The sequence below is a fragment of the Globicephala melas genome, chromosome X (assembly GCF_963455315.2).
Source record: "Globicephala melas chromosome X, mGloMel1.2, whole genome shotgun sequence".
Taxonomy (NCBI): Eukaryota; Metazoa; Chordata; class Mammalia; order Artiodactyla; family Delphinidae; genus Globicephala; species Globicephala melas.
In genome coordinates, this window is record NC_083335.1 from 56,448,567 (window position 1) to 56,475,723 (window position 27,157).

Sequence of the window (27,157 nt, forward strand, 5' to 3'; positions counted from 1 at the left end):
GAACCCTGGACTGGGAAGATACCCCATGCTGCAGAGCAACTAAGCCTGTGTGCCACAACTACTGAGCCTGCGCTCTATAGCCCGCAAGCCACAACTACTGAGCCCAGGTGCCACAACTACTGAAGCCCGTGCGCCTAGATCCCGTGCTCCTCAACAAGAGAAGCCACTGCCATGAGAAGCCTGCACACCACAACGAAGAGTAGCCCCCGTTCACCGCAACTAGAGAAAGCCCGCATGCAGCAACGAAGACCCAACACAGCAAAAAATAAATAAATAAAATAAATAAATTTATTAAAAAAATAAAAAGAGGGTATAGCAAAGGAACCTGACCTAGACTTGTCCATTGTTTCATGGATCTTTATCATATCCCTGGACACCAGGCATAATGATGTTCATCTGTCTTCCTACACATTCCAGCAGGACTTTGGACCAAAGAGGTTTTCAACCAGTTTATTTTTAAAAACGTTTTATTTTGAAATGACTTTAGACTTACAGACAAGTTGCAAAAATTGCACAGTGTGTTCCTATATTACCTTGACTCTGCTTCCTCTAAAGTTTACATCTTATATAGCTATAGTACATTATCAAAATCAGGAAAATAATAATGGCACAATATTACTAACAGCTGTAACTAATTAACTAACTAAAGTTTTATTTTTTCCATTATTAAAAGCAAAATACTCTGAAAATTTTTGAATGAGTAATAATTTAAACAATGAATTTCTTTTTCTCACCCCTGACCTCCAACCATTCAGTCTCCACACGCAACCCCCTAAGCAGTAATCATTTTTATAGTTGCTTGTGTATTAATCCAAAGTTTTTTAATATAAATATAAGCAACATGAATATATATTCTTACTTCCTCCTCTTTCTTATACAGAACGAAGCACACCATACACACTTTTTTGCACCATTTTTTGTTTTTCACTATAACTGTCTTGGAGATCTTTTCATATCAGTACAGAGATAATCCACTTCGTCTTTTGTAAAGTCCCATAGCGTTCCATTGTATGGATGTACTATAGATTATTTAACTAGCCTCTCTTGATAGGCATTTGTGTGGTTTCCAATCCTTTCCTATTGTAATCCATGCAGCAATAAAAATATTATAAACATATCAGTCTGCACTTATGGGAATATATCTGCAGGATATTCACTCCCCCAAGTGATATTGCTAGGTCAAATGATATATGCATTTGTAATTGCCAAACTGCCTTTCCACCAGCCATTTTCCTCAGAGCCTTTCTAATAGAACATATTAACAAACTTTTGGATCTTTACTAAAATGATAGGCAAAAAATGGTATTTCAGTATAATTACAGTCACGTTTTATAATAATGAAGGAAGGTTAACATATTTTTATATGTTTAAGAGCTATTCGAATTTCCTTTTCAATGAACTGTCAGTTCATCTAATTTGTCCATTCTTTTATTGAATTGTTGATCTTTTACTTCACGATTATGAAGAATTTTTATATATTAAGGAAAATTAACCTATAGTTTCCCACCTAAAGAAAAGTATTGTTAATATTTTGGCATACGTATTTCCATCATATATGTATACTTTAGAAAAAGGATAGTTGTGATCCTTCACCATTACAGTTTTCTATTTTCCTATTTTCCACTTGATTGATGCTTGCTTTACAATGCTGTTAGTGTGACACAAATCAGTTAAGATTTTATCAGAATCGCCATAATTTGATACTGATGGTAAGTCCTCTCAATGATTTGGCCCTGAGTGCTTAACTACAGGTTTTCTGCTTTTGAATTTTTACAGAGGAGGCTCTTCCTCAGCAAACCAGAACGGCCTAGGAAGATACACTTAATGGTTGATCACTGCCATCTGTTGGTAAATATGGAGAATTTCATCCAGTGACTTTCCCCTGTGGCGTGGATATTTTATTGTTTTTGAAAACATATCTTAAAAATTCCAGAAAATTTGGGTGCATGATAATCTTAAATAAAATGACAAAAATAGGAACAAAGATTAAGGAAGCTTAGGAGTTTAGTCAGAACATATTTTTCTTCGAAACACTGATTCAAAAAGGTGCATACACCTCAATGTTCATAGCAACATTATTTACAATAACCAAAACAAGGAAACAACCGAAGTGTCCATCAACAGATGAATGGATGAAGAAGATGTGGTATAGATATACAATGGAATACTACTCAGACATAAAAAAGAATGAAGTTTTGCCATTTGCAGCAGCATGGATGCACTTGGAGGTTATTATGCTTAGTGAAATAAGTCAGGGAAAGATAAATACTGTATGATATCACTTATATGTGGAATCTAAAAAGTACAACAAACTAGTGAATATAACATAAAAGAAGCAGACTCACAGATATAGAGAATACAACTAGTGATTACCAGTCGGGGGAGAGGGAGAGGGAAGGGCACTATAGGGGCAGGGGAGTGGGAGGTACAAACTATTGGGTTTCAGATAGGCTCAAGGATATATTGTACAACACAAGGAATATAGCCAATATTTTGCAACAACTGTAAATGGAAAGTAACCTTTAAAAATTGTATAAAAATAAAAAGTAAAAAAAATAAAATAAAGGTTAAAAAAGCTGCAAAATAATATTCCCCTCCAATTGCTAAGATTCCTTTAGTGTTTCTAACCAATTAATATTATTTTCCTAAGCAGAATATTGGACTGTTGGAAAAAACTAATCTCAGTAAAAGATATTATTTCTACCTTGCTGATTTCCAGTTCACTTTACATAACTGGTTGTCATGGACAAATTAATTTAATGAATTGGATAAGTGACACAACATAAGGTTTTAACTATGCAAATATTCATAAAACTGTGACTAATTGTTTACTGATAAGGTAGAATAATGTACATATCCAAAGATAATGCAGACTGAAAATGTAGCAACGGTCTGGAGATTATCACAATTTGCACAGTGCCATCTGTAGTGGAGTGCTTGATAACGTTTAACTGTTTGAAGATGATATTAACAACTTCTAGTGAGAAATTACTTAAATAATATAATATTCTCAGGTATCAGTAAAGAATACTTTAATTATTGGATATTATTTTCATTTATTATCTAGGAAGAATAATCTCCTGGATTTGGTAAATTGATCATTTAAAGCTTAGCACATTATCTCCTCCTGCTTTCAATTCATTCTATTTGAAAACACAGTAAATCCAGCAATTTGGTAAGTTTGTGATTATAATGCCAAATTTAGAAGATCTTATTTTTAGTCAAAGTATTCTTCCTTTTCAGTGAGCACATCTCAATATTTGTTGCCTCCACTATATGGTTTATTATATGCTCTTTAAGTCATACCAGTATTTATTTCTTTGCTCTTCAGACTATGCCAGTTACCTGGGTCTCTATCAAATGTAGGGGTGTTTTTTTTTCCCCTCTGGACATAGCTGTCATATATTTTCACCAGGTGAAAGTAGCTAAAGCATGTTATATCCTGTGGCTGAATGTGGCTGAATCATTACCTGGCATGATAAACTTAAAGGCAGATAAACTTAAAAAAACATATTTATGATCAGAACAATAACTAAAAATAAACAACAATAGCAATGGTGAATTCTCACAGGACTAAACTATGCAGCACACCTTCCTGCCAGAGATTCACAGAATATATTGGGACTTCTAATTATATGCTCATGCTAGGATTGTAACAGCTTTGAAAGCCACAAGCTATTCTGTGCTAAAAGTAAAAGTGGGTGGAGGTGAAGAAGAGGTAGCAAATACGTAGTCTTACCTCCACCCACTCAAATCTAATTGTTAAGTCAATTAGAAAAGATTAACGTTGACAATTCAAGAATGAACTCAGGCTCTGCTTATTAATTCCTGGTTCTCTGCGTGTGAGTTAGCTGAATAAAGAAAATAGTGATGAATTTGCATGAAAAAGCATTATTCACGTCTGTGGAAACCTGATCTGGGCCTTAGCTTCTGAAAAGTCATCACACGCCAAAGTCAATATTTTAAATGTACACTCAGAGCACAGTGCATCTGGACACCCTTCTAAAAAGTTTAACTCAGTTGAAAAGTTTCCTAGTCCTCTATTAAATTGTTAACCTGCAGTCCACTTCTACTTCCTAATGCCCTAGACTCTGGGAAACCCTCAAGAAGAGAAGAATATGGTAGATTGAGACCAGGCATGGTGGTTCACTTGTGCCGTCCTCAGTAAAGGGAAATTTAGGAAATGTTCACAGCAATGAAGAGAAAGTGTCTACAGTGGAAGTATTCAGATAGATGTAACAGGAACGGAGCAGACATTTAGCCATAGGAAGTCTGAGACCAGGAAAAGGGAGAGTAACATTTATTGAATATAGCCTAAACGATGTGCATTGTATTGGTCCTCCTCCTGAATTTTATCCGCTATTAGAGCTTGTATAGCATTAAGTAAAAAAGGGATGATGAAAGGAGAGAAGGAGATTTGAAAAATAGGTGGGTAGCCAAAGTAACTACAGAGGCTAAGAATAAGTGAATACTTAGAAGAGGAAAAACACCATCTCCCTGCTTGCTTTTCTAACTCATAGGATTCATCTACAAAATAATTGGTCACTTCAGGAGAACAACTGACAACTAAAACAATCTGACAGCCCTAGAGTTAGCCTTTCATAACATCAACATTATTCACCATAGTATATTCATCCAGAGTACCTTAAACTTCGTTTTTGAAAAATGTTTTAGATAGACAGATAGACACAGATATATTCAGAAACACATAAATCCTATCCTCATTCTCTAAGTTCCAATATTTAACTGTTCTGACTTCTAATAGAAAATATATGACCACTATCATTCACTCATCCACCGTTTATCAACTTTTTATCTTAACCTTTTCATGAGTTTTAATTTTAACTGGCCTTGATACTATTGAGAAGGTACCATATCAGGAATATATGTAGAATTATACTGAGGCTTGTGTTCTTTAGTCTCAAAGTAGGTCTTCCTTAAAATATAGAGATCATAATTGGGCATATTCTAGGACTAAAATACCATAACAAAAAGATGATGCTGCAGTGTCTTACTAGCGATTTGTTTGATTTAAAACAATAAAAGCATTGCTGCTGCTTCTGATACTTGTGGTTGGGTATGACATCCAGACCTCTTACTTCAGAGCTATTCCTAAGGTACACTGAATTGAAGAGATCCACACAAGTCTTCTGTTTCAGAGGATCTGTGCTACTGAGAACATATTGTTAGATAAGAAGAGATTTTCAGCTAATTCAAAAAAAAAAAAGCCACATAGCTCTAATCCGTGTCCTGTTACGCATATCTTTCTAGTCCTCTTTTAGTGGCTTCCTTTTCCCCTTTGATATGTGTTTTAACTTTCCCCAAGGCTGCCTTTGATATATGTTTTAACTTGATTTTACCTGGAAAGAAATGCTGGAGAAAAGAAGGAGAGAGCACTCCCAGTGTAATTTGCCCCAGGCCTGGCCTGTACTCTACTGATAAATAACTTGTCATCAACAAGCCCATATTTGTACAATTTGATCTTCTGATCACACTTCATTTTGTTGTCTCTGACTACTTCTTTAATCTCCCAAAGTTCTTTTTGTTTCTCTAAGGCATTTCTCTCTTTGGTGTCTTCTGTAAGCTTAGTTTACCTTACAAATGAATTTCAGTGTTTACCTGGCCTTGATCAGGTTGAGAAGGTCTCATAGCAGTATCAAAAGCATGTGCAGAATTATGCCGAGGTTGGAGTCCTGATAAACTCCTCTGTTCTCTGGCACAGTAAATTAAAAAAAAAAATATATATATATATATATATAGTTAGGATAGAGAAGTAGCTTAATTGGTTATAAATCACTTTTTAAAATAAACTCATTTTTGACAACACAGAATGAATGTTCCCATCTTAAGACTCCATTATTATATGTACCCGAGAGAATGCAATAATATTGGCTACCATTTGTTGAGTATTTTCCATGCTCAAAGTGTTTTACTTTACATTATCTGATTTTTCCCAACATTTTATTAGGAAAATTTTCAAACACACACCAAAATTGAATTTTATAGTGAATGCCCATGTATCTACCACCTCGATTTAATCATTAACACTTTACTATACTTGCTTTTGCATATATCTATCCATCTATCCATCCTTCTATCCACCCATTAATCCATTATATTTTTAATGCAATTGAAAGTAAATTTCACACATCAGTTTATTTCACAAAAATTACATTATCTTACTTGAGTAAGGCTTGCAAGATAAGTATTATTAACTCCATTTTACAGATGAGAAACCTGAGGCTGAGAAATTTTAAGGAAATTCCCCAAGGCCACACAGTCAGTGATTTATAGGACAGGGATTTGAATCCCAGTCTGTCTTGCTCTATGTCCATACATTTTCCACTACACTAAGGAATCTTCCAGAGTATATATAGAAACACTCTGTCAATTCACAATTGAGGGAATGGCAGAAGGGAAAAAAAGGAGCTCAAACTAAATTATATTTTAACTGAAGAAAAATAAGGCAGATTAATTCTTTACCCAAAAAACCTATAAATAAGTCTAAATGCTTATAAACACTATTACTATTCTAATCTATAATCAAGCTTTTTGTTTTGCTTTTGCTTCTCAATGCAGTTTTCCATTAATTATTTCATTTGATTCTCACAACTATAGAGAAAAAGGATATGTATACCCAACTCTTCATTTATAAAGGAGGAAACAGGGGCTAAGTGATCCTCTCAAAGTCATAGACAATTAGTAGAAGAGAGAGGATTGGAATACAAATCCAGTGTTCTAGAAAGCTTTGGAGTAGGAAAACTATGGAGAATACTTAAAAGGTGACTTGTTTATGGGTATGATTTCTAATTAAAATGATTCTTTAAAATCTCAGGAGGTTTCCAACCTAATTCTATTCTTAGAAGTGTGAGGCTGACAGTACAAGCCACTTCCAATTTTAAAGTAATATTTCAAACTATCTTCATACTGCATAGAGGGTAACACTATCTTGTCACTGGAGAATGATACTTTAAAGTAGATGCTAATTTGAATTAACTGATATAAAATTGGTGAGATTTTACCCTACTGGTATTTACCTTTCATATTTCTATCATTTAGAGGCAGTGCAAAATATAAAGGATACTATTTGCTTTTAAGCAAAAAAACAAAAGGAATGCAACAGGGCTTTACAGCTTTCAGAGCACTGTTTTATCTCATTAGAGTCCATTAGTGTAGCATGGGGATTAAGAGTTTAACCCTGGGAGTCAGATTGCCTGGGTATAGACTTAGCCCTGTAACCTCAGCCAAGTTATTTGATCTCTCTGTGCCTTAGTAATCTCATCTGTACTTTATAGGGTTCTTGTGAGGATTACATGGGCTGATAGGTATGAAACATTTATAATTCAGCCTGATACATATAATAAGCTGTCTGTAAATGATTGTTGTTTTCAGTATCAATCTCACCATCTCTGTAAGATGTGTAGGTCAGATTATAGCAATCTCTACAGCTGAGAAAATTGAAGCCCAGTGAAGTGACGAGATTTGCCCAAGACAGAGTCAGAATACAGTCAAGCCTATTGGATGCTGGGGGTTGGGGTAAATAGGAGATACTGGTACAGCTGTCCCCCTTCCCCCGCCTCAACTCTTAGGACAGTATGTGTGGTGCATACAAATAGCACGTTGGTGGAAGGAAGGCAATGAAGTAGGACAATTCTTTAGTGAATTACACTTTGGCTCACTTGGTTTTTATCTGAGGAAGGGGCTTTACAGTTTTTGTTGTATCCAAATCCTGAACAAAATTTATTTAGTTATCCTGACTTTTGTTCTAATTTAATTAAATGTTGATGAATATGGAAGAGAATATATCAGCTGTATGCATGATAAATGATATCCATTATTTCTTGAATCATTTAGTGATCTCACAAGCGATTTCCCATCATTCTCAGATGTATTTAGAAATTTCTTACCGGTGATCATTTGTATTCCTTGACTTCTTTTTACAGTAGTGGATAGTCTGGATTGTTACACCAACTAGTATAGCCAGTCCTATTCCAGGCAATGCTGCTACTAAAATCAGGTCCAGAGTATTCCAGAGCTGGTCACATTTGGTCCCCATGTACCAATAATTTCCCCACCGGCCTCTGAAATTTGGACATCTTGATAGAGATAATAAAAATAGAAAAAGCTCACAAATTAGAGAAATAAAAACAAATTGTTTCCCCTGAAAGAATCCAATCTTTCATTGTTACTAAACCATAAGTTTTCCCTTTAAGGCCCTCAAGAGATTTCTATTGTACTATTTTTCCACTTGAGCAAACATGCTAAAATGTACAGGTTTGAACACATTGAATTAGCATGCAGAAGGTGGTCAGGATTTCCCAACCATTGGCTAATGAAGATGTGGTACTTAGAAGTGAAAAAAAAGTCTCACCCAGAATGGCTGTCTCAACACTGCTTTTAAAACTATCCACATTTTGTCCATTGCTCATGCCTCTATTCACTCTGGCTACTTCAGTTCTATGACTGCTATGAAAAGAGTTTGAAGTGGTCTAATCTACTAGTTCTGTAACTGCAGCTGGGTGTTCCCTTGACCAACTCCTACAGTGATGAATGCAGGTTAACAGCCTGACTATGCCACTCGACAGCAAATACAAGAAGAAACATGAGAAGGTGAGAATAGACTGTCTGCCAGCAAAATCTGCCTGTTTCCATCTTTCCCATGACTCCAGATCTTCCTCCTCTATTTTAAAGAAATAAATGACTCATACATAAACTTCTTGTGTTTTTATAAAGCCTGACACTTTGCCAGATAACCTGAGTGTGGTTCTCTGGTGCCTAGATTGAACTGGCATAGCACACACCCACATAGAAATGTCTATGGGTTTGTGGAAAGGAAAAATGTGACTTCTCACCATCCTCAATTAGAGTGACTAATGGTGAGGTTAGTTCATGTAGTGTCTTTAGAGATTACTTCATTATCTCCTGTAGAATTGATAAAGGATTACCCAGTTTAACAGTGAATATCAGATCTTAAGTAAACTAAACCTGGTTTGTATTGTTCCAATACATTGGGTACTGTCATGGATGACATGAAGGGATTGATTAGATGATTACTGTAATCTTTTATAGCTCTGATACTCTAGGCTTCTATAATAAAGTGCAGCTACCAGCTTCAAATAGGTAGTAATCTACTCAATGGGACATGGCTTCTAATATGTAATATAATGTAATTCATTTAAGCAAGTTAAAATATGTTTGAAAAATATGTCTTATAAACTCTCACGGATTTCTTCCTAGAAAAAAAGACTTTTTCAAGAGTGTATTTCTTGTTTAATTTAGGACTGAGTCACAAAAGGAATTATATATAAAACAGTAACAGTTCATTCATTTATTCAACAACATTTATTGGGTTCGTACCATGTACCAAGTACTGTGCCAGGCATTTGAGATAGACCAGTAAATAAAACAAAGATCCATGTTCTCAAGCATCTTAAAATGTAGGAAAGGAAGACAGACAACAAAAATAAGCATCATTAGTAAATTATCTAGAATGTTTAAAGGTGATAAGTGCTAAGGAATAAAGAAAAAGTAGAGCAGGGTAAGGGGGATTAGCAATTTGGGGGGGCAGGATAGTAGGACAGGTTGCAGTGATATAATAGGTTAGTAAAGGGCAGGCCTTATTGAGAAGATAATATTTGAAGAAAGACTGAAGGAGGTGAGGGCGTTAGACACAGGTTTATTTGGGGAGAAGAGCATTCCAAGAAGCAGGAACAGCAAGTACAAAGGTTCTAAAGCAGGATGGAATGTGCCTACATGTCTGAGGATCACAGGAAAATCAGTGTGGTTGAAGCAGCGTAAGGGAGTAGGGTAGAAGATAAGGCCAAAGAAAGAAGGAGACCAGATCACAAAAGTCCTTATAGGTCATTGTAAGGACTTTAACTTTTATACTGAGTGAAATGAGGAATAGTTACAGGATTTTGAGGAGTGACATGATCTAGGTTGTTTTACAAGGATCACTCTGTTTTCTACAGTATTGAAAAACAGACTATAGGGGACAAAGGTAGAAGCAGGGAGAAAGGTCACAAAGCTGTTCAGTAATCTAGGTAAGAGATGACCAGAGTAATTTAGACCAGAATGATAACAGTGGGGGTGAGGATAAAAGATGGTTGATTTCTGCTTATCTTTTTAAAGGTAGAACCAGCAGGATTTCCTGATAGACAAGGAGGAGAGTGTGCAAGAAAAAGAGGACTGAAGGATGACTTTAAGTTTTTTGGCATAAGCAAATGAAAGGATGGAGTTGTCATCAACTGAGATGGGAAAGACTGTGTAGAAAGAACATTTTGGGGTGGGAGTGATGGGAGTTGGGGAGTTCAGTTTTGTACTTGCTGATTTTGAAAGGAGTATTAGATATCCAAGTAGAAATGTTGAGTAGGCAGTTGTACCTCTAAGTCTGGAGGTATGAATTTTCCCAGTTGGATGGTATTTAAAGACATGAGACTGGATGAGATCACCAAGGGAGGAGGTACAGATAAAGAAGATGAAGGACTAAATCCTCGGACACTCCAACATTAAGTAGGTGGGGACAAGAGAAGAGATTAGCAAAAGTAATTCAGAAGTGGGCAGTGAAGCAGAAGAAAAAAATAAAAACAGGAGAGAGGGATATCCTGGAAGCTAAGTGAAAATTCAAGGAAGAGAGATTTATCAACTGTGTTAATTGCTGCTGTTAGGTAAAGTAAGATGAAGAATGAGAATTGACCATTGAGCTTAACATCATAGTGGCTAGGGAGAAGAAATGAACTGACTTTGCGGGAGCACATTTCTGAACCAGTTACTTTACGAGGAATTTTAAGTATTTTATCTTACTTAATTCTCATAGCAATCCTGGGAGGTACGTAATTTTTTTCTATCATAAATGGAAAATAAAGCCGTTATATAAAAATACACTTAAAATATAGTTTAGATTCTTTTTCCTCAGAAACCAGTAAGTATGTGAGAAATGTGAATATTGGTTGAGAGATACATTAACTGTTCCAAGTAAAAATAGTCAAACGCATAGAAGCAGAGAATAGAATAGTGGTTTTCAGGGGCTGGGGGTGGAAATAGGGAATTATTTCTCAATGGGTATGAAGTTTCAGTTGTGCATGATGAGTAAGTTCTAGAGTCTGTTGTACAACATAGTACATATAGTTTATAATACGGAATTGTGCACTTTAAAATATGTTAAGAGGATAGGGGATTGGAGACAAGGTGGTGGAGAAGAAGGACCTTGAGCTCACCTCCTCTCACAAACACACCAAAATCACAACTAACTGCTGAACAATCATCGATTAAAAAGATTGGAACCTACCAAAAAAGATATTCTGTTAATACATCCAAAGACATAAAGAAGACCACAACAAGATAGTAGGAAGGGTGCACTTGGGATATAATCAAATCCCATACAACCTGGGTTGGCAACTCACAAACTGGAGAATAATGATATTGCAGAAGTTCTTCCACAGGAGTGAGAGCTCTGAGCACCACATCAGGCTCCCCAGCTTAGGGGTCCAGCATCAGGAGGAACAGCCCCCAGAGCATTTAGCTTTGAAGGTTAGTGGGGCTTCATTGCAGGAGCTCCACAGGACTGGGGGAAACAAAGACTCCGCTCTTAGAGGGTGCACACAAGGTCTATCACACACTGAGACCCAGGCAAAAGCACTGACTTCATAGGAGCCTTGGCCTGACCTACCTGCTGGTCTTGGAGGGTCTCCTGGGGAGGTTAGGGGCAGCGGTGGCTCTCTCTGGGGTCATAAGAAGTGGTGGACATATCGAGGACTGTTCATCTATATGAACTCTTGCTGGGGGTTGACAGCAAGACCCTTGCTCGAGTCATTAGCACCAAGACCTGGCCCCACCTAACAGCTTGTAGGCTCCAGCTGGGACACCTCAGGCCAAACAACCAACAGGGTGGGAACAAAGACCCGCTTGTCAGCAGAGAGGCAGCCCAAAGACTTCCTCACCCCACAACTACCTCTAGACACTTCCCTTGACACAGCCCTGCCCACCAGAGGGTCAAGACCCAGATCCACCCACCAGGGGGCAGACACCAGAAGCAAGAAAACTGTCATATCAGAGCCTGTGGAACTGAGTCTGCAAACATGGGTCAGAACTTATCCTGGGACCAGCTGGTCCCTGACCCTTGGGTGACAAGAGGAGAGTGTACTGCTTGGACACATAGGACATCCCCTACAGAGGGCCAATTCTCCAAGATCGAGAAACGTAACTAACTTACTACATACATAAAAACACAAATAGAATTTATAAAAAATGAGACAGCAAAGGAATATGTTCCAGATGAAGGAACAAGATAAAACCCCAGAAGAACAACTAAGTGACATGGAGATAGGCAATGTACACAAGAAAGAGTTCAGAGTAATGATTGTAAAGATGATCCAAGAACTCAAGAAAAGAATGGATACACAGAGTGAGAAGTTACAAGATGTTTTTAAGAAAGAGTTAAAATATTTTAAGAGGATAGATCTCGTGTTGTGTTCTTATTAAACAAAGAAAAAAAAAGGTGGGGTGGGGGGGAAGCAAGCAAGGAAGAAAGTAAAGATACCACAAAAGAACACAAGAAAATTTTTGGAGTTGATGGATATGTTTAGTGCCTTGGTTGTGATGATGATATCACTGGTGTATGCATACGGTCAAACTCATCCAGATATAAACATTAAATGTGTGCAATTTTTGTAGAGCAATTATATCTCAATAAAACAGCAATACCAAAAAAAGATTTGCATCCTGTTTAAATATACTGAGGTACTGATTCTCATTTTGATGAGTGATGGACATAGGGGGTCAGAGTTAATTGAATTTTTTTTTTTTTTTTTGCGGTAGGCGGGCCTCTCACTGTTGTGGCCTCTCCTGTTGCGGAGCACAGGCTCCGGATGCGCAGGCTCAGCGGCCATGGCTCACGGGCCCAGCCACTCCGCGGCATGTGGGATCTTCCCGGACCAGGGCACGAACCCGTGTCCCCTGAATTGGCAGGCGGACTCTCAACCACTGTGCCACCGGGAAGCCCATAATTGAATTTTTTAAAAATATAAAATGATCTTAAATAAGCTTTATTCTATTTGTATCAATGTAAAATGTAGTTCTTTTAAACAAAACATGACTGAAAAATTAAAAAGCGTGTATCATGCATGTGTTCTTAATTTGGCCAATTTTCTTAAATTGTTTATCTTTAAACATATTTTAAATTTGGCTTTTGTTCATTCATTATTTGAATGAAATATTTGGAACATCTGTGCATGTACGTGTGTGTGTGACAGAGATCTGCCTGGAGGGGTGTGGGTGGTGGTGATGGTATATATATCCTGACAATTTCAGCAATGCCATTAAAATGTTTTAAGAACTTAAAAATAATGATCATACCATTTAATTTGATATGTTCAATTATAATTTGTTAGTGCCTAACTCTTATTAACAATGTCAAAATAACTGACTCAAACTGTGTGGTGCTAATATATTTAGTAATAAAAATGATCCCTTGTCATTAGGTAGACATTCAAAGAACCTGACAGATACATATATACACAGGCACACCAAGTCCAGAGCAGTTATGCTCCACATTGAGATCTACCAGTAAAATAGGTTGAAGTAATTTGTTTGAATCAACTTGGTGGAGAAAAACTTTAAAATAGGCATAATGTCAATGTGATGTGGCAATTAACAATTGTAAAGACTTGTAAAAGAAATGAGGTACATAATTATAATAAGGATTAGGAAGACAGGTAAAAGGTAATTAGCTTTTAGCCAAAATTTTGATTACATGCCTCCAGAATTCCTCCAACTAAGAGTTTACAAATAACATTAAAATTGTCAGATGACTTATATATGTTTCTTCATTGCCGTATTACATTTACTTCCTACTCCTTGGATGTAATTTTGCAATCTGGTTTGTATTCTCATCTCAGTCTTGGAATATTCTCAAAGATTATAACCAACAACTCCTAAATGCTAAATCCAATGGATTTTTAAAATCACTTTTTATCTTTTTCAATATTTTTCCAATATTTTGCACTATTGAATTACTGATTCATTCAACAAACCCTTGCAGAACGTCTTCTATACGACAAGCATTGTGCTAGGTGCTGGAGATAAATAAAACTAAATTTTTGTCCTTGTGGTGCTTTCAAAAAGGAAACATACACCCTACATTCATAGGCAGAACACTCTATGACAAAAGGAACACAGCAAGATCCTTTTTGACCCACCTCCTACAGAAATGGAAATAAAAACAAAAATAAACAAATGGGACCTAATGAAACTTAAAAGCTTTTGCACAGCAAAGGAAACCATAAACAAGACGAAAAGACAACCCCCAGAATGGGAGAAAATATTTGCAAGTGAAGCAACTGACAAAGGATTAATCTCCAAAATATACAAGTAGCTCATGCAGCTAAATATCAAAAAACAAAAAACCCAATTCAAAAATGGGCAGAAGACCTAAATAGACATTTCTCCAAAGAAGATATACAGATTGCCAACAAACACATGAAAGGATGCTCAACATCACTTATCATTAGAGAAGTGCAAATCAAAAGCACAATGAGGTTTCACCTCACACCGGTCAGAATGACCATCATCAAAAAATCTACAAACAGGGCTTCACTGGTGGTGCAGTGGTTGGGAGCCCGCCTGCCGATGCAGGGGACACGGGTTTTTTCCCCGTTCCGGGAGGACCCCACATGCCGTGGAGCAGCTGGGCCCATGAGCCATGGCCGCTGAGCCTGCACATCCGCAGAGTGTGCTCCGTAAAGGGAGAGGCCACAACAGTGAGAGGCCCGTGTACTGAAAAAAAAAAAAATCTACAAACAATAAATGCTGGAGAGGGTGTGGAGAAAAGGGAACCCTCTTACACTGTTGGTGGGAATGTAAATTGTTACAGCCACTAAGGAGAACCGTATGGAGGTTCTTTAAAAAACTAAAAATAGAACTACCATATGACCCAGCAATCCCACTACTGGGCATAGACCCTGAGAAAACCATAACTCAAAAAGAGTCATGTACCCCAATGTTTGTTGCAGCACTATTTAAAATAGCCAGGACATGGAAGCAACCTAAGTGTCCATCGACAGATGAATGGATAAAGAAGATGTGGCACATATATATATATATATATATATAATGGAATATTACTCAGCCATAAAAAGGAATGAAATTGAGTTATTTGTAGGGAGGTGGATGGACCTAGAGTCTGTCATACAGAGTGAAGTAAGTCAGAAAGAGAAAAACAAATACCATATGCTAACACATATATATGGAATCTTAAAAAAAAAAAGGTTCTGATGAACCTAGGGGCAGGACAGGAATAAAGACACAGACGTAGAGAATGGACTTGAGGACATGGGAAGGGGGAAGGGTAAGCTGGGACAAAGCGAGAGAGTGGCATGGACATATATACATGACCAAATGTAAAATAGATAGCTAGTGGGAAGCAACCACATAGCACAGGGAGGTCAGCTGGGTGCTTTGTGATGACCTAGAGGGGTGGGATAGGGAGGGTGGGAGGGAGGCGCAAGAGGGAGGGGATATGGGGATATATGTGTACATATAGCTGATTCACTTTGTTATACAGCAGAAACTAACACAACAATGTAAAGCAATTATACTCCAATAAAGATGTTTTAAAAAAATAAAATAAAATTGAGAGGAAAGACACCCAGAAATTGCAGTAGAGTAGTTTAAGTGCTATGTTAGAAATATGATGGAGCTTACTCTTGAAGGTTAAGTAGGAATTCACCAGGGGAAGAAGAGCTGTGATGAGAGGAGGGAGGGTGAATGAACAGTAATAGGGAGAAGTTGTAGTATATGTCAACATCCAAAGGTGAGAGAGAAAATAGTGCACTTGAAGAACTGCAAATACTGTTATTCAGTATATCTAGAGCATGGTGTGCAAACTAGTCACATTTCTCCAAACACAAAATTCTCTCAAACCTCAGGTCCCTTTGCCTACCCCTGGTTTTCTTACTATCAGTTTAAGAGGCAGGGACCCAGGAAAACCTTTCACTATTGCCCCGTCCCCACCTATCCTCTCTTTCTCTCACTTATGAATGCTTTCTTATTCTTGTGTTATGTTTTTTCCTAGGTCTCCTTCTATTTTTTGCTCAAATACTCTCATATTTTTGATTAGAGCAAAGTAGAAAATCTGCCTAAATTCATATCAAAGAATACACACTTTTATAAAAAGCAAACCTGGAAACAAAGGAGGGAACCACAGTACATTTAAGATATTTCTTGATTTACAAAAAAACTTTATTTACACATAACATGTCAGGATTATTGCTATTGCATAACATGAGGCACACCTTAAGTTCTTCTTCTTTAGAACAGCAAAATAGTTTATTCATGAGTATATATAACTAATCTATTAAAAGTCTGTCTGAGGAAAGCTCTTTTGAATGATGCTAATCTCTTAAAGTTAATAAAATTGTCTCAGTTAATCTTTTAAATTTTATTATATTGTTTTTAGAACAGTAGATTAAACTGTTTTAGGGAATCTACAATAACTGTGTTATATGTGTAGGGGTTATTTCTGATTAAAATATTTTAAAAGAAGTGTTGCATTGTTGAATATAACAAACAAAAACAAAGTGCATTATTACTTACAGTATATTGTACTTTGCTTTTACAACACACATAACCACTTACTTGCAAAAAGGCTCTCCATCTTTGCATGCACAAACAATATTCTCTGGACAGAAATGTATTATATTCCCTGGACAATCATCAAAGTCAGTCACAGATGTACAATTGGCTGTAAATAACAACATTCAAAAATCCCTCAACAATATAGAACAAATGTTTCAAACTTAGCTAATACACATGTGAAAAGTTCTACATGTTAGAAAAACTACATGTTAAAGAATCTTAAAACATAAAAATGAAGATAACTTTGTTGTACTTCGAAAATGTTCAAATACCATACTTTCAAGTACCAGTCTCCAAAAATCAAGATGAACAACACAAGTGATTTCATTCTGTTATTTTGTACCTGATGGATTTTTACAACATGGCTTTAAAAACAGTCACTACATGCCATTATAGCTTAAAGGCTATCTAACATTTGAAATAAAGTTCTTTTGTACTAAATTTGAGAATCATCTCTGGCTAAGGGAAGACATAACAATATATCCAAAGATAGGATCAACATACATCCTGGTTTGCAAGGACAGTTTCAGTTTATGCCTTTTGTCCTGGAATAAATATTAATACTTCTCTCTTCACTTTCAAAGTGTTCTGGTTGAGACAGGTAGATTAATTACCCTACTAGTAGGTCACTGGGGGTGGCAGACACCTCAGCCCCAATCCTTGATGATTTTCTGATATTTCTAAGGTTACCCTGGAGAGTCATTCTGTCAATGATATGGCTGCAGTACCCCTTCCAGAAATCTGGACTCAGAAAAGGTTTTCTAGAGTCTGAAAATCAGTGAGTGGGAACATTTATCTGGAGTCACAGGACCTATAAACATGCACAGAAACTGTAATTTCAAGAAAGGGAAAACTATTTTGACCCTCCACCAGCCTAAACACAAAGAAGAGATTCTATAAGCATGAGACTTCAGATTGCCCAAGTCCCAAGGTTAGAGGTGACAGGAAAGAAGGGAAAACAGCTCCAATAAGATCAGGTCTATAGAATCCAAAAGAAAACTGTTTGCCCTTTGGAGAGCATATTTTTTCCTAATGTAAAATATGACACATTGATTTTGCTACATAAACATATTTTTTTAAATAAATGAAAGGGTGACATCAGAAAAATACAGTACTTTAAAACAGTTTCTTCGAATCTGGAAACCATTTCAATTGACCAAAATGCACAACTGACCATCTAAGTACCAACTAACATTGCAAAACTCCCTCACCAGAATTAGTGAGTCAAATGGTACTGCTTGGAGAAATTTCAACAGGCAATATTTTGAAAAAGAATTGTACTTCTGGTCTCAGCAAAGATGTTAGGCCATTTTACAGACCAATATGATTATATAATTTATTTCTTTGGATATCTCTTTCCTTTTATAGGGATTCACATGGTTTATATTATGTCAAGTAAGTACCTGTTTGTATTGGACATGTTAACAGAGCGAAATTTTTCTGAAAAATAAAGTATAACCTTATATATTCTAAGAAACAAGGTGTTAAATATAAATAGCCTAAAACAATCACTAATATTGATGCAAGTAAACATTTTAGTTGGTAGTCCATAGAATTTTTCATATTTATCTTAGATACCAGAGACAAACATGTCAGCTTCAAGATAAAACAATTATTTATCCCTTCTAAGAATAAATATCTTTTAAAAGAACCAGATACTTTCAGGTTTGTGAATTTTTAACAATAGAACCTTTGCTTAGAGTTCTGTTTAGTCCCTTAGGCTACCTACTGCAGCCTTGATTCCTCCTCTGATTAATATCTAATGAATTCTTTACATCTTCAACCTATGGAAATAAAGCAATTAAAAAATTTCTTACGTTGTGCACAATGTACAGTCAGAACACAGCAGGAAATGAAGAAAATTCGAGTCAATATGAACATGCAATCCACCATCGTGAGAGTAAGACAGAAATACAAACAGTCCTCACAGCAGCACTTGGTTACTGCAATTATGAGAAAAGATCAGCAAACAGAGACTGTGAGTGGTTAATATAGGAGATAAGTGAGCATGGATTTTGAACTTTCTCCTCCACCCTGTGTAAATTACTAGATAACTTTTTCATTGTACACTTGTTGGTTCCTCACATCTATAGTTCCTATATATAGAACACACATGACTTGTTTGTGAGTTGTATACTGCTTGTGTTTAGTCACAGGAATTTGTTACTTGTAAAAGTTATTTGTTCATCTTTGTACTAGGTTTCATCATGTTTTATTATTTGCCAAAAAATCCCCCACATCTTATGCATGAAATATACTGCTATGAATGCAGTTTTCAACCCTGTGCAAATCAGAGATCTCTGACCTTATAGCCACCAGGACTGCTAAACAATAATCTGAGGATATCATTGAGTATCATTGGCAAGGAGAAGAGATGAAGAAAAAGTAAGGAAAAAAAAGCAAGTGGAAAAAGACAGAAAGAGTGAAACAGAGGTAAGGAGAGTTGCCAGGAAGAGAAAATAAGGAGGAGACAGGGAAGGAAGTATTAGGCAGGGCAACAGACACAGATGTAATCCAGCTGGGACACCAGACTTTCGTTAAGATTCATTCTCTCTCACTCTCTCTCTCTCCCTCTCCCTCTGTCTTTCTTTCTCTCTCCCTCAAGTCTACATTTGCCAGGATGTCACTTCACATTCTGCTAATATTCCCTACCATATATTTTCCATTTAGGTCATTTTGATAAGTTGTTAACCTTCTACCCACTGTGTATCTGAAATTCTACTACTTCCCTTACTTATTGGCAAATATATTTTATGTACTATTTCCTGCTTGGAATATGTGCATTTTGTACTTTATTCTCCACTCCTTCTTCCTGGAAACCAATAAAATGGAAGTTTCATGAGAATGAGAATTCCAGGGTGATTCATGCCACCTGTTAATGCAAATAATTTTTTATCTACCTGGCCACCTTGACCTACTATAATTTATTTGTTTCCAGTAACTATATCTCATTTGAAAAATAATCTCCTTGTTTTAGAATACTTAGAGCAGTAAAATAGGTACTTCATGGTATTAGTACAATATTATGAGACTATATATACCAATCTTTGAAAAATGAGAATTTTTAATTTATTTCTATTATCATGAGAACCAAGTCCTTATTTGAGTGTTTAGTAAGAAATAAGATACAAAGGGTTATGAACCACAGAGGGTAGTAGAATCTAACTCTATGTAACCTCTATCAGAATTCCCTTCACAAAATTACACTGGCCTTTGAGATGAATCTCAGCTTCTCTTGGTTCAGAATTTATAGATTACTATTGCCCCTAAAGTGCTCTGCTTAAACATTCGGGTGACAGGTAACTCAGACGCTCTGGAAGCAGCCAGCTCTGTCAGAAGTATTAGTCCTATTAAACCAAAGTCTACTCTCCTGAAACTTCCAGTCAATACGGAGCAAATTCACCATGGACCACTGAAAGACCTGTCATATGGTGAGACTTCAGAAGCACAGTGGCAGACAAGTTGTGGGAAGAGAATATTTCAGCTAACTTATTTACTACGGTGTAGTTAATGTCCCCCTTTTCATCTCTATCCTTTCTAAGACATTAAGATTTTTTTGTACTGAAAGGAATAATGAGTGACAGTAACACTTTTAATGATAATGATAACAACTCATACGTTGGTTCTCAACTTCTCTTACCTACTTAAGGACTCTGCTCAGCAATGCTTCCCTCTCTCTTCTGCATTAGAATTTTTGGTTCTCCATTGTATCATTCCCATCAATAAACGTGCTCTCATGCCAAGCATCTCAAAAACAAACAAAAATCCCTTGACCTTACATCTTCCTCCAGGTATGTTCCTTTACTCCCATTAACAGCAAAATTCCTCAAAGGAGATGTCTAGACTTGTTATCTCCATTTTTTCTTCCACTTTGTCTTGAACCCACTTCAGTCAAACTTTCTTCTCACTATTCCACTAAAACTTCTCCTAGCATGCTCACCAGTGATTACCATGATGCTAAATACAATGGCCAATTCTCAACTTACATGACTTATTTTGGTGACCATGTGTTCCAGTTTGCCCAGGATAGTCATGGTTTTAGCCGGTTCTACCCATATGATTATTAATACTGTTATCTGTCACTCTCATAAGTGTCCCATTTTGATCACCCCACCATACCTATTTGACACAGTTGCTTACTCTTTATTTCTTGAAAAACTTTCTTTACTTGGGTTCCAGGACATCCCTCTCTTTTGCTTTTCTTCTTAGTTTTCTGGCCATTCCTTCGGAGTTGTCTCTGTTGGCTTGTTAATTTCTTAACCCAGGTCTATAGCTAAACCTCTTCTCTTTTCTATCTCACTTCATAGGAGATATCATCTCACCCCAGGCAAATGACTCCTGCATTTCTATCTCTACCCCAAACCACTCAGAACTCCAGACTCAAATATCCAACAACCTACCTGACATTTCCACTTTGTTGTGTAATAGGTGTCTCAAACTTATTTCCAAAAGCCCCTTCTGATCTTTCCCCTTAAACCAACCCCTCAAAGTCTTACAATAGACTAAGATTGTACATACTCTAACCATATATCCTTCTAATTGCTTCCTTATTTACTGAGCTTCAAACTACTACACTGGCCTCCTTACTGTTATTCCAAAATGTTAGGCACTCTCCTTCTCTGGGAGTATGTACTTGTTCCCTCAGCCTGGAATGCTCCAACTCCAAATATCCAAAAATTTCATTCTTTCATTCTTTCAAGTTTCTGCTAAATGTCAACTTTTAAGTGAGGCCTTCCCTGGCCACCCTAATTTAATTTTGCATCACCTCCACAACACCAGCTCTTCCAAATCTCCTTCCCTGTTTTATGTTTTTTCATAACAGTTATAACCATCTGACATTCTATACATTTTGCTAGCTGATTATTTCTGTCTCCCTCAATTAAAAGGTAAGATTTATGAAGGCAAGGATGATATTTAAGCAGAGACTTAAAGGAATTAATGGAGGAGTCACGTGGTTTTCTACCTGAAGGGCATTCTGGGCAAAGGGAACAGGATGACATCATGTTACCGAACCAAACTTGGGTTCACTTGCTTGCGTGCAGTAAAGCCAATCTACTGACATCGGGTTGTGGTGAAGGAAAGTGCAGTATTTATTGCAGGGTGCCAAGCAAGGAGTCTAGGGCAGCTAGTGCTTAAAAGACCCAAACTTTCTGAAGGTTTTCAGGGAAAGGTTTATAAAGACAGGGTGAGGGAGTGGGGTTGTGGGGTGTGTGATGGGCTCATGGACAGTCTTCTGATAGGTTGGTGGTGAGGTAATCAGGAGTCAACATCATCAACCTTCTGGTTCCAACCGGTCTGGGGCAGCATACGGTTAACTTCTTCTACCTGGTGGGGCTTTCAGTATCTGCAAAACAGCTCAAAAGACATGGCTCAGAATACTATCTATAGTAGGGGTCCCCAACCCCCGGGCCACGGCCTGTTAGGAACCAGGCCACACAGCAGGAGGTGAGCAGCAGGTGAGCAAGCAAAGTTTCATCTGCTGCTCCCCATCTCTCCCCATCGCTCGCATTACCGCCTGAACCATATCCCGCATCCCCATCCATGGAAAAACTGTCTTCCACGGAACTGGTCCCTGGTGCCTAAAAGGTTGAGGAGCACTGATCTATAGCCCTTGAGGAGGAACTAAATATCCTTGACTTTGTTTAATGGCTAAACTATTATTATTTTGTCTTGCTTGACTGTTTTCCTTTCTTTCTGCATTTTCTCACTTCTCTGATTAAATGTACTCTTTGGAACTCGAGGAAGCTTAGGAGGCTACAGTTTTTCTACAGACAAGAGGCAGGTGGAGGACATGGAGGGGTACTGTTCTGAGAAGGCTCCATCGGGTCCTGCTCAGTTACAATTATATGACTTAAGTTTTTAAAAGCATCACATTGGCTACTGATAAAATACTTTAAGGGTAAAGGGTAGAAGCAGGGGGACAGTAGAAAGCTATCATGGCCTTCTGGTTTCAGTTCCCATACATGAAGAGCTTGTAAGTCGTCACTCCCATCCTTACAGCAAGGAAAAGGCTGAACAAACTGAAGATCAGTGATTTTCGTAGACCCATCAGAGAATTGAGGTCACAGGCCAAGTCATTGCCCCCAAAACTAGAGTGACAGGTGAACATAGAAAATAAAAGTCCAGATTGTCTTATCTGGAATAGAAGCCACTGGAGCCAGTAACTGGTAGAAACACTTAAATGCTAATTGAAGAATTGCTGGAGGCTGAGCATCGACCAGCTGGAGAGTTAAAAAACTCCTGGGGCCCGGTCTAGGGGGTGGGCACACTTTCATTAATTTTAACTCCAGGAGTCCCACCAGATTCTCATGGTGAAGATCAGATGAAAATTTCTCATATTTTGGGCAGGTGGAGGGGAAAAGTAACCACACTGAAATATGACCAGAGGAAAATAACCACTTTGAAATGTCCATAGAGTTCTTTTCTCTGTAACAAAGCTCTGCCCTCAAGGGAAACTACTTTACCAGAGCCTTATCTGACTTAAGGGAAGGGCATTTAGGCAACTCCAGCCCACTATAGTTTTCCTTTTTCAGATACAAGAGGTGAAAAAAAACTAAGAAATACTTCTGAAAGTCACAGCCCAAGGACTCAGGTCCACTAACAAAGTGAGATCTAATCACAAGACTGTAGAATGCTTCCCCTCCCCAATACCTTACTGCCACATCAACAGGGTTGCAGTATAATAACAGTGGATTACAACTGAGAGAGCTACAAGTCACAGACTTTATTTAAGGAGTCTCTAGGAAAATCCAAAGACAATAGGAGGCAAAAACAAGGACAGTAGAGGACATTTTAGCCACTGACACCACAACTATAGCAAACAGTAAGTACAGCCTAACTCCAGCTAAACATAATACCTCACACTAAATGTCGACCTACATTAGCTCCTTCTACCTCATACATTATATCCATTTTTCAAAAAAAAAAAATTTAGCATGCTAAAAAACATGCTAGAAAGCAGGGAAACGAAAGTCTGAAAAGCAAACCAAACCAAGTATCAGAACCAGACTCAGATATGGCAGAGATTTCAGAATTATCAAATTGGAGATTTAAAATTATCATGATTCATATGCTAAACCTTCTAATGGAAAAAGTGGACAGCATGGAGGAATAGATGGGTAAGGTAAGCAGAAAAATAGATGCTGTAAGACAGTGTCAAATGAAATGCTGCAAAGCAAAACACTGTAACAGAAATGAAGGACACGTTTAATGGGCTTATTATTAGACTGGACATGGCTGGGGAAAGAATCTGAGCTAGAAAATATGTCAATAGAGAAAGAGAGAGAGGGAGAGACCTCCATCAAGCTCATTGCCCCTTCAGTTATCACTATTTCTTTCTTCATAGTACACCTAGTTGGAAGAGTCACACTAATTCATTGCTTCTACTCCTTCACTTCTTATCCATTCCTCAGCCTATTGCAGTTTGATTCCACTTCCTTCATTTTACTGAAATCGAAACTGTACTCAATAAGTTTATATACAACCTAATTGTTGGTAAATCCAGTGGGTACTTTACAATCTTTATCTCCTGTGAACATTTACAGCATCTGACACTGGTGACCACTCCCTTCTGGAAACTCTCTGCTCCCTTGGCCTCTGTGACGTCACTATCTTTCTGACTTTCCCCATACCTTTATGGCAATTCTTTTCAATCTTCTTCAGGTGCTTCTCTTCTTCCATTTAGTTTATATACATTGGTACTCCTTAGGACTCTATCATTGGGGTTTTAATCTTCTCACCTTCTATACTGTTTATTGAGTAACCTCGCTGTGATTGTGTCCTCAAATACCATGTCTTTGAAAGTAGGTCTAAATCTATCTCCAGCCCAGATGTTGAACTGCTAACTGAATATCTTTGCTTGGAAATTTCAAAGATAACTCAAGTTTGATTATGGCTGAACCCATAATTTTGCTTCCTTGCCTGCTCCTTTCCCTTCCTATTTGCCATGTTTCATTAAACTGTACTCTTATCCATCTACTCACTAAAGCCCCAAACTAGGGATCTTCCTATGACCTACCATCTCCCTCATCCTCACATGTAGTCAGTCGCCAAGTCTTCTCACTTCTATCTTCTAAAGAATTCTTGAATGTGTCCCTTTCCCCCCATCTCCACAGCTTTACTTCAGAACCTCATTTTTTTTTCCTTAAATCTAGATTAAAGTAACAAACTCTCAACTGGTTTTGGCTCTTTCCTCTTTTCATTAGATTTATCTCTAAAACACAAAACTTGTCACTGTTTTGCTTAAGTTTCTTCGATGGCTTTCAGTCACTTCTGGATAAAGCCAAACTCCTTAGCAAAGTCATACCAAGTTCTTTCAAGATCTGGCTCCCCCGATCTCTTCAACTTCATGTATTGCTACTCCTCCTTCCCTCACACTCTAATCATTGAACAAGTTGCAGATTTCTGGAATCTTTCTTGCTTTTTGTTATCTCCAGACTTTCATAAAGGCTTCTTTTACTACCTGGAATACACCCCCTCTCCTTTAATATGAATAAGCCCTATTTCTCAACTGTAACTTAGCTCAGAATGTCACTTCCTCCAAAAAGCTTTACTTGACCCTTCAGTTTGAAACAGATGTTCTTTTCATCTGCTCCTTTGCCAGCCTCTGCATATCTCTAGCACAGCACTTACACCGACTTTTTATCTATCTATCTATCATCTATCTATCTCTCCAAGAATACTGAAAACTTTGAGAGCAGAGATTTATCTTATTCATCTTTGCCTCCTCAGAGCCTAATGTAATATCTGTCTGACATAAAGTAGATGATCAATAAAGTTTTATGAATAAATGCTTAACTGAATGAATGCTTTTCCCCTTTATTCAATCTAATCTCCAAATTTCTACATTCTCCTTCACTCATTTCTTCCCTTTCTTATAAGCCAAACATTTCTCTTTTTTGATTTAATGTCTTAAAGACTTCTGTCTTGAAGTGTTCCACTGGGAGAAAACTTTGTGTGTTTGTGTGTGTGTGTATATACATATACACATATATATTCAAAGTACTTTTATGTTGTTATTACTGAAACAGAATACTCATTCATTAGAGTTCATATACTTTTTGAGTTTTAATTCTGAGCACGGAAGAAATATTTGCTCCTGGTACAAGCTTATTTTATTTACTTCAAGAGCTCCCTAAAATATCTATTTCTTCAGTTTATTTTTGTGTAATGCAAGGAGATTAATTTACTCTTTTCCATATAAGGTAATATACATACAGCATTTGCTTCATCATCATTTATAATTATAGAAAACAGGAGGAATTAAAATAATTTATTCATGCAAAAGAGTTATGTAACTACTAAATGGCAATGCAAGACAATGATATAAAATGGCATGGGTTGAAAAAATTCAGTAACAATTCAGTTTTTTTTTTTGTTTGTTTTTTAGTATCAGTTTTTCTGTTATTTGCCAACAGGATATGGAGGAAATTAAGATCATTAGATCACAAAATGTTAAAACTGTAAGCTGCTTTGTTTTACAAATGGTGAGAATGAGGTTCAGGGAAGTTAATGCCTTCAATCTAATCCCACAGTTTAGATTAGGGGCTAATGTGAACTAACATTTCTGTTTTCAGACCTGATACTATGAATAATAATAATAAAACCTACAGTTGTATAGTGTTTTAAAGTGTTTTTTTTTTTTTTTTTTTTTTTGGCGGTACTTGGACCTCTCACTGTTGTGGCCTCTCCCGTTGCAGAGCACAGGCTCCAGATGCGCAGGCTCAGGGGCCATGGCTCACGGGCCCAGCCGCTCCGCAGCATGTGGGATCTTCCCGGACCGGGGCATGAACCCGTTTCCCTTGCATCGGCAGGCGGACTCTCAACCACTGCGCCACCAGGGAAGCCCTGCTTTAAAGTTTAAAAAGTACTTTCAGATGCATTATCCTCTTTGATCCTCAAAACCATCTTTAAGGTAAGGCAAATATTATCCCCAATTTATAGATGAGAAAGCAGGTGGTGGTGGAGGAAGGGCTTAAAGAGATTAAATAACCTCTCAAATTTATATAACTAGTAAAGATGTAGAGCTGGGACTAGGATTCAAGTCCTTTAGCTCTAAATCACAGAATAAATCACAATAAACTAAATAGGAATCTGAATCAGCAAGTTAGTAACAAAAATTAATTTGCTTTTTAATTTAATTTTATCTTCTCCTTTTGGTAAAATACCTCACTAAAGAATTATAAAATGTCAGACTTTGAGGAAGTTGAGTTGATAAATTAAAATACTCCCTGAGTCCGTTTTCCAAAGTTTCACAGTAATTTTGAACCTTGATTCATGAGTCATTTTAACTATGGTGAATACTTTCCTATAATGGTATATATCAGCTTAAAATAATCAGCAGGGTGAAATTTGTAATGAGAGGAATAAAGGTCATCATTGGATATTTCAACCTCTGGAGGTTTGCTCAAGTCTTGGGCAACTTATTAGGTACCTAGCCCTGTCCTAGGCCCTGAAGAGATTTTTTAGACCAGGAGCAACACAGGATTACAATGAGTGAAGCATACTTAAATCGCTTAAACTACAT

The 27,157-nt window shown here is 37.2% G+C and overlaps 1 protein-coding gene across 2 annotated transcripts in view; it reads right to left on the minus strand.

Annotated features, from left to right (window-relative positions):
* The window catches only part of LOC115849259 (uncharacterized), a 61,824-nt gene extending 35,421 nt beyond the window's left edge, over positions 1–26,403 (minus strand). Inside the window, exons 1-4 of one of the 2 annotated variants that reach the window (XM_060292944.1) lie at positions 18,450–18,555; positions 16,633–16,738; positions 7,908–8,096; positions 5,620–5,713 (exon numbers count right to left, since the gene is read on the minus strand). In XM_060292944.1, coding sequence (XP_060148927.1) covers positions 5,620–5,713; positions 7,908–8,096; positions 16,633–16,738; positions 18,450–18,525 — 465 coding nt within the window. In that variant the 5' untranslated portion in view covers positions 18,526–18,555. Of the gene's footprint in view, positions 1–5,619; positions 5,714–7,907; positions 8,097–16,632; positions 16,739–18,449; positions 18,556–26,300 lie in introns of those variants that run through there. The other variant, XM_060292945.1, reaches the window with a different exon arrangement.
* Positions 26,404–27,157: the final 754 nt, after the last annotated feature.